At 42.8% G+C, this 8,987-nt stretch overlaps 1 protein-coding gene across 1 annotated transcript in view; it reads left to right on the top strand.

The window, feature by feature from the left end:
* The first annotated feature begins 6,690 nt into the window (after window positions 1-6,690).
* The window catches only part of PSME4 (proteasome activator subunit 4), a 101,960-nt gene continuing 99,663 nt past the window's right edge, over window positions 6,691-8,987 (top strand). Inside the window, exon 1 of the mRNA XM_032652499.1 lies at window positions 6,691-7,108. Coding sequence (XP_032508390.1) covers window positions 6,867-7,108 — 242 coding nt within the window. The 5' untranslated portion in view covers window positions 6,691-6,866. The remainder of the gene's footprint in view (window positions 7,109-8,987) is intronic.

The raw sequence follows: 8,987 nt of genomic DNA, 5'->3' as shown, positions 1-8,987 counted from the left end.
ATAGTGAGCTCGATAATGTCATGGACCACACAGAAATAGATCTTCTAGGGAAATATTTTATGTTAAATTTTAAGTTGTTTGTATTTGTAGTATATAAATCCCTTGGTCTCCTGGAACCTATTTCCATTTTATTGACACAAACAACACACACACACACACACACACACACACACACACAAAGCCTTGTGTGAATGGTTTATTTTATGGAAATGGTGGAAAGTAAGGGAAAAAGCCAGGTTTCATGTTTGGGTTAAAGTGGTACTGCAACAGGGACAACAGAAGCCTTGTAAACAGAACTAGTTTAGCAGAAGGAAAGTTTAGAGCTGGAAGTGACCATAAAAACATAAGCCCCCATCCTCCAAAATTGACAGAACTACTGGATGAGGCATTGGACTTCTCACAGTCTATGAAAAGAAGTTTAAATTACTTTTTTCTAGAGATCTTAAGAGGTAGAAAGACCACAGATGACATTTGGTTACAATTTTATCTGTTTACTTGTCTGTCACCCCACTAGACAGTGAACCCCTTAAAGACAAGTACCGCGTCATCCATCTTATGATCTCACACTTGGCACTCAGGAGGCACTCAATAAATGTTTGTTGAATTAATGAATATATAATTCACTATGGAGAATTAGGGATCTGATATATTATCCCTCTTATGAGTCTGTAAATTTCAAAAGTGATTCTCCTTAGTACAAAGTAAAAGACTGAAAAGCGTAGCATTTCAAGTACCTGATAACATGTGAGTGTCTTGCTGGTATTCATATTATTCATACAGACAATTCCATTCTCTGCCTATGAACAAGGCCTGTTCTATTTATACATATAAAAACTGAGGGTAGGTGGAAACAGTGTACATCCCCTTTGTTCATCAGTTATTATCTCTCCAATGACTCTATTGTTAATTTCTTCAACTACTGTTAAAAAATACATCTCTTTACTATATTTGATTATGAGGGAAGCTGTGACCTCCTACATTATTCACAGCTTGTCAAAAAGAGTGAGCTTCAGTTGTGTTGAAAAACCCCTTCTGCTTTTAAATATCAAATAGGTGTTTTACAAATAATAAAAAGTAAATTATTTTTTAATCATCATCAATCATTTTTACAGCTTGATGAATAGACATCATCAATGGCCACTTATGTGATATGAGGATTCTAAAAAAGCTCTTAATGATCCATAACCACTCCCTTTTGCTCCTATGATGTCTAATATTTTAGAGTTAGAAGTTTATCACTTAAAGGTCTCCAGTTCCAGTAGCATGGCAGACTGAGTTAATGCAGAAACCCTTTTACACAGGAATGCTACATTAAACATGAAAGCAAGAGATAACCATAGATGAGCTCACACACAGAAAAGGAATATCTCCTAGAAACAAAGAGGAAAGGAAAGCCAGAGTGATAAGCGTGTTAGTTAATTCTGCATCAGCTTTGTGGTAGTGTTATTTGATCTGGAAACGGCAAGTAAATTGGGCTTTAATATCTGCTTCAGGATAGAAGTTGAAACCCTGGACCTAAGGGAGTTGGAAGTATTGATAAAATATTGCATAAAAACACAGCTCTCCATAGGTTGAATTCCCAGGCCTGTAACTTGCATAGGATAGAAATCCAAGTTTACACTAGCTGAAAAATGAACATAAATATTGGTTAGTACTATACCTATGATCTTTCTGTGGATCTGGTGCAAGCAAACAAAGACATTGCTCTGGGTCACATGGGATGCCCACAGGGAAAAAAAAACCATGTGAAGATGATCTCACAATATAAAAAGTTATAAAACACAATGATCCATCATGAACAAAAGTCAACAAGCACATTATTTGAAATAATAGAATATGATTGTCTAAAATAAGTATGTCTAAAATGATTAAAGAAGTCATTGGGACCGTAAAGAAAAAAACTCAATGAAAAATAGAATAGGGATATTTGAAAAAAACTTAGTAGAACTTCCAAACTTAAAAACATAATCATTGGAATTAGAAGCTCAATGGACAAGTTAAACAGCAGATCAATACAAATGAACTAAGAATTCTAAGAATTAGAAATAGATATGGTAAAGTTATCTGGAATGAGGTAGAGAGACAAACACTTGCAAAATATCAAGAAATATCTAGACTAGAATGAGAAAGTACAACATATGTCTAATGGGAATTCTACAAGGACAGAAGAGGAATAAAAAAATTGTGAAAATAGTTGAAAATTTTGCATGACTGATGAATGATATGAATCTTCGATTTAAGAAACACAAATCCACTGCAAGATAAATAAAAACAAGCCTACACCTGGCTGCATTGTACTGAAATGGCAAAATGCCCAAGAAAGGGAAAAAGTGTAAAATAATCACAGAAAAATTCATTCCATTAGCTGTGATTTCCTTCTTATTAAAAATTGAGCTCTAAATATACTCCAGTTTAATTGGTGAAGTGGATACTATGGCTGGATGAGAAGGGTTTTTGGCTGAAAAATTCAAAACTTAAAAATCATATAGGGGGGCTTCCCTGGTGGCGCAGTGGTTAAGAATCTGCCTGCCAGTGCAGGGGACATGGGTTCGAGCGCTGGTCCAGGAAGGTCCCACATGCCGCGGAGCAACTAAGCCCGTGCGCCACAACTACTGAGCCTGCACTCTAGAGCCTGCAAGCCACAACTACTGAAGCCTGTATGCCTAAAGCCCATGCTCCTCAACGAGAGAAGCCACCGCAATGAGAAGCCCACATACCACAACGAAGAATAGGCCCCTGCCCCGCTCACAGCCAACTAGAGAAAGCCCACGCACAGCAACGAAGACCGAACGCAAACGAAAATAAATAAACAAATTTATTTTTTATAAAATCATATAGGAACTAGGGAAAAAAATTCTCAGATCCAATATTCTTGTGATTTCAATAACTGCAGCACAACAGGAGTTCAGATATTTGATTATATTAGAGTCATTCTAATATAATTCAAATACTTCCAAATATTATGCTCTGACAAGAGATTCATCTACTTGTCAATATACCTCCCTGCTCCCCCACCCCACCCTGCCCCCATCCCAAATACATCATATACAGAAGAAACTAAGGCAGAGGAAGGCATGAAACTAACAACCTGTCATTTTTGTTCACTACTAGTAAGTGGTTTATCAAGTAGTGGGCCAATAAGTATATCAATGACATAAATATTTGATTGATAATTATCTCTGCCAATGCCTCCAGCTTGAGGAGAAACCTCTCTCTTCAGAACATTTTCCATGAAGGGCTACTGCACTTTCTGGGGCTTCCAAGAAAAGTGATTATAGGCTGTTTCCTAGAGGAGTCATAAGAAGTCAATGTCTCCCTCAGGGTCTGACTGAAAGCATACTGGGTTGTTATTCTTTGGCAGAGTATCCTGAGCGCTAAGAGATTAAAAAAATGCTTGGGAGTTGGTCTGAGAAAATTAACCCCAGACTTTGGGTACTGTCTCTAATGATAAGTAGCCTAGGTCTTCCAGAGAAATTTAAGGTCTCCCACCTTTCTCCCCTGAAGAGGTATGAATAGTGTTTGCTATTAAACTTCATATAGAATAACAGAAAGAGACTTCATCCCTTTTGCTCCAACAATTCTTTTGATTTTTCCAGTTCGGACATCCATTCGCAGGGAAACTGAGATCACCTGGAACTGCTTTGAAATCTTAAATCTAAACATTCCTGTTGTTCCATATCCTTTGCTTAGGCTAATCCTTTCATGTTGTTCTTGTACCTCATCAGGATCTGAGTCCCCTGACCTCTCTACTCTCTATCAGCCCTCTTCTCTCTTCTTAGACTTCAACCAATTTAGATGTTAACCATTCTCTTTCAAATACTCTCAACTCCACGATCTCTACTTGTTCAATGAGATAATGTAGATAAAGCACAGGCCGAGAGAAGTGCTCAAGAAATGGCAGCTAAAACCACTACCATCACTACCACTAACATACATAACATTCTCTTGTTTCTTTGTCAGTCTATCATATCAGCCTGTACATCATACAGTCCTGGGCTGGTAAACATTACTGGAGAAAGTCACTAAGTTGTACGACAGATGGTGGTAAATTCATGCTTCTGGCCTTAACTGCCAAGCAATTCTGTTTCTCTAATCAGTTTTCTGAATTTTGAGACTATTCCAAACCTTCTCCAATCTCCTCAAATCTCCTATCCACCATGTCCTCGCACCATTCTCATTTTCTTGCTTCACAGGAAAAAAAGAAACCAGCAGAAAGAACTCCAACTTCCAGGCACTTAATCTGCAAACCTTTGTGCTTTTGCATCTCTTCTCCCCTGCTTTCCTCCTCTGACAACGGAAGGAGAGTACGGTTTACTGCTAAGGGCCAATGACTCCATATTCTCTCCCACTCTGTCATCTTCATCCACATATCTTCAACCTGTCTCTCCACTGGTGCCTTCTCATCAATATTTAAACATATCCCAGCTTCACACAACTACTGAAGCCCGTGCGCCTAGAGCCCGTGCTCCACAACGAGAAGCCACCACAATGAGAAGCCCGTGCACCACATGAAGAGGAGCCCCCACTCACCGCAACTAGAGAAAGCCCGTGCGCAGCAAAGACCCAAAACAGCCATAAATAAATAAATAAATAAATAACATATCCCACCTTCAAAAATTCCTCTTTTCATTTCAGCTAACATTTTTCTCTTGTTCTTCCCAAACTATCAAAAAATGTTGTCCACCTTCTCTGTCTCTATTTACTTCCCACTCATCCTTTGTCACTGTAATCTGGTTTCCATCCCTACACTCCACTGAAACTGTTCTTATCTGCTTTATCAATAACTCCAATAAGCCATTCTTAGGTCTTATCTCATTTGACCGCTCAGTCACCTTTGGTATAGTTAATCAATTCCTCCATCTGAAAACTCTTTTTTAAAAAGCCCACTTTTCTAGAACGCCTACCTCTCAGACTGCTTCTTGTGAGTATTCTTTGTGGTCTCTCTCTTTCTTTATCCATCCCTAAATATGGAGTTCTTTTAGAGTTTGGTTCAGGGCCCTATTCTTTTCATACAGTTAAACTAATTAAACAAGGAGGCCATTAGACTAAGGTGGCTCTAATGCTTTGGTGGCCTACTTAAGCAAACCAAAGTCTAAGTGTGTAAATGCCTCAAGATTATGAAATCTAAACACTAAGAACAACCAATCACAAACAGCTAACTAGGCTTTAAGCTGTAGCCAATTAAATAATTTCCTTTCTTTGCTTCTGCACCTTCTTTATTTAAGTCTTTCCCCTGCCTCCTGTTGGTGCTCCTAACCACTTCTGGTTTGGTGTTGCCCAATTCCAATCAATTTTTGCTCAGATAAACTCTTAAAATTTTTAATATGCCTCCATTTACCTTTTAATGATACTCTATATCTCATTCCCTCCAATCCACCTATATACTAATCCGTATCCATTTTTAGATGGCCCTCCTGATCATATTTTCCCATCCCTTAGGCATTCTGCCTCCATAGCTGTTTCTGCTGTGTTCTCTCTCTCAGTTTCCCAAGCCAGAAATCTGACATCCTGACTTCTCTGTTTCACACTTCACGTCCAATCAACTACCAAGCTCAGGCCATTCTTGCTGAAACAGCTCTCGAATCATTTCAACTGACATGCAGCCCACCATTATGTCACATCTCCTTAAGGGGTCTGCCAGTTTCCAATTCTGTCTGTTCTAATCCATTCTCCACACAAAGCCAGAGTGATTCTTCAGAAATGTAAATTATATCATGCCACTGCTATGCTTAATTTTTCCACTTCCTGTTGCCTTTAAGATAAAGCTCTAAAGACTTCCTAGCATGTCCTTCTCAGTCTCAATTCTTCACTCCCCTCTCTGCAAGCAATCTTCAGTCATTATAAACTTTGAATTCCTAGAGTGCATGCTTGCAGCCTGAGCTCTCCCCCAGCTGAAATATACCTTCCCCTCTCTTGTTTTCCTAACAAAATTTGCACTCAATCCTTAAGCTCAACTTTATGCATTATTTCTAGGAAACTACCTGACACCCCTCCAGTTTGAAGTCCTCTTTAGGTGTTCCCAAAGCATCCTGTACTTATCTAGCAATTAAGAGCAGTATTGTCTTGTAATTGCTTATTCCCTAGTCAATAGCTCCACGTGGCTGTTAAGTCCAAGGAGGTCAGAAACCAGATGCTCTTAAATTTTCCATCTCAAGGGCCTAAAACGAGTGTCTGACAGACAGTAGTTCAATTAATATTTGTTGAATGAATTTGTTGAATCCCTTTCTTTGGAATGAGGGCGGCCAGGAGAACGCCAGAAAGACGGGGGCTTAAAGGGCACACAGTAAAAAATCTATCAGCAACAAGTGGGATGGACAGAGTACCTAGGTTTTTCCATGAACGTGGCATGGGGGACTACGTGGAGCGCCTGGTCCGAGGCCACGGCGACCACACGCTCCCGAGGGCAGACGCAGGTAGCGCGCGACCCCACGCGAGGAAGGACAATAGCTTGGAATTCGGCCTCGAGTTGCCGGTGGGGCAGCCTCGAGCTCGGCCCGTGGGACCTGGGGACGGGGGTTCCGACCCGGCCCACAGCAGGAAGGCGCTGCACCTACGATCGCTGTCGCCGTCGCCGTCTCCTCCGACGTCGTCGCCCCGCCCCGCCCCGGAAGTGACTTGAGGCTCGTCCGGAACCTCCGGGCCCGGCGGCTGCAGCGTCACCAGCCGAGCTGGTGCGGGGCGGGCGGAGCGGCCGCTGCAGCCGCCAACGAACCGGGAACCGCGCGGGGCAAGCAGCGCGCCGGCCAGGGGAGGGGGCCCAGCGATAGGGCCGAGGGCGACGACGACGCGGAGGAGGCGGAGCCCGGAGAGGGGTGGGGGCCGGGGAGGGTTAGGGTGGGAGGGGGTTGGGGGGGTGTCCTGGTCTCATGGAGCCGGCCGAAAGGGCGGGCGGCGGGGACCCCTTGGAGCCGGGCGGGCGCCCCGGTCCGGACCCGCGAGGCTTCGTCCCGCAGAAGGAGATCGTCTACAACAAGCTGCTGCCCTACGCCGAGCGGCTGGACGCCGAGTCCGACTTGCAGCTGGCCCAGATCAAAAGCAACCTGGGCCGGGCAGTGCAGCTCCAAGAGCTGTGGCCCGGGGGCCTCTTCTGGACCAGGAAACTCTCCACGTAAGTGTGCCGGGGCCTGCAGGATGGGCCGGAGGCAAAGGCTCGGGTGTGAAGGCGTCCGCGGGCGGTGGTGGGGGGAGGCTCTTTGTCCGCACCGGACCGCTGGACCCTCAACTCTGCCCCGGTTCGGGCGGATCGTTTCTGTGCAGTAATCCCAGGGTCGCGACCGAAGCCTGGGAAGCACTCAAGCTTCCTCCCTGCCACTTTCTTACGGGATCTCCCTGGTTCTCACCAGCCCTCTGTGTCCTTCGCAGCTGCTTCTCCCCAAGGTTTCGGGTTGTTGTCTTCCGACATTCGGGGCCCGGGGGAGCGTGAGGGCACTGGACCCGCAGGGAAAGAGAGGAGCGGTCCCCCAGGGGTCCTCCTTGGACCTTTGCCGGTGGCGGGAGGGAGCAGAGAGGATTCGTCTTTGAGCGAACAACTCGACTTTTCCTGGTGTTGACTCCAGTTTTTTCTTACCTTACGGTCCCTGCCTCTTCCTATCCCTCAGTTCGCGTCTAGTAACTTTCTGAATGGGAAGGAGGCCGTAGGGAACTTCTAGGTTCTGCTTTTTTTGGGCCTTCTCAGTCTTTGTGGGTTTGATTGAAAAGACTTTTAAAATCAGCCCTCAGCGCCTTCTTGGGCTGTGTACTAGACGTTAATGTTGAGAATGTTGAGTCTTACAACCTCGGGAAAGTGTATGTTGCTCCTTTTATGACATTTTCTTTGGAAATGTGCCATACTAAGGAAAATAGAGAAGGAAGCTGTCAAGTTGTCCTGGGCGTTATTAGTATCGGGCTGGTGTTAATTTTTGAGCTGCTCAGATGAATATAGATTACCTAAATCAATCTCAGTTGTTCTATTCTTCTTTTGTTACCTTTTTTTTTTTTGGTATAAACTGGCTGCAAACTACAGTGCCACTGAAATTAGGGGAAACCGAGTACAGTTGGGGGAAAGGTTAGAGACATATTTGCTAGATGGGCATCTTCACTGTGTCAGAAGAACTTTTTTAAAAGAGAATTTTGCTGTATCTTGTTTGGTTGGCTATACATAAAATCTGGTAACATTGTATGTTCATACATGTCGGTATGGGTGGCTGAACACACAAGACATAAATCACTTATCTAATGTTTACCCAAATCTGCTGAGTGAACTGGGTGATGACTCAGGGTTTTGTAATGCAGTCGTCTTTTCTACATTTCCTCACAGGATGATTCTTATCTGCCAATTATGAGGGAGCCTCTAACAAATTTCTCATCTCCAGTTGTCGCCGGTGGTAGCACTAATTACCTTTTTAATTAAAGAGCAAAACTCAAATGCTTAATTTGCCCTTTTCAAAGAGTGACCATATTTATGTCAAGGTTAACAGCTCCCCTCTTGATTAGAGCTTGAAGAAGTTTGTGGTGTTAGGATCCATAGGAGACTTGGGAAAAAAGAAGTGCAACAGGGAGAAGAACCACTTTTGGTTAAAACAGAAGAATGTTTTATAAATTATTAAAATTCACAGTTTTTTCAAGTGAGCCTCCTAGGTTTTTGTGTTACTTGGGCACAGTAAAAATAAAGTTACTTTGTCAGTTCCAGTAATTCCTCATTTTAATCACCGAGATTAGATTTTTCAGAAAATAACCTTTTTGGGGGACACAAACAGCTCCTTTTAGATGCACAGTATATAAATAAACCAGTGTGTGAATGCATATATGGTTTGGATTTATTAATGGAGAATCTACACAGGCATAGTTAAGCACTGTTTTCTGACATTTTTATTGTAACTAAGCTTGGCAAATTAACACCTGGAGGTTTATTTATTATTTTTGGCTTTTAGGTATAAGTATCTGTACCTAGAAAGGGCTAAAAATACAGTGGAGACAGTCCTTGGTGTTTAGGGCAATATTGCAGTTAC

This window comes from Phocoena sinus, chromosome 13, assembly GCF_008692025.1.
Source record: "Phocoena sinus isolate mPhoSin1 chromosome 13, mPhoSin1.pri, whole genome shotgun sequence".
Classification (NCBI taxonomy): Eukaryota; Metazoa; Chordata; class Mammalia; order Artiodactyla; family Phocoenidae; genus Phocoena; species Phocoena sinus.
This window is presented reverse-complemented; position numbering and strand designations above follow the sequence as displayed.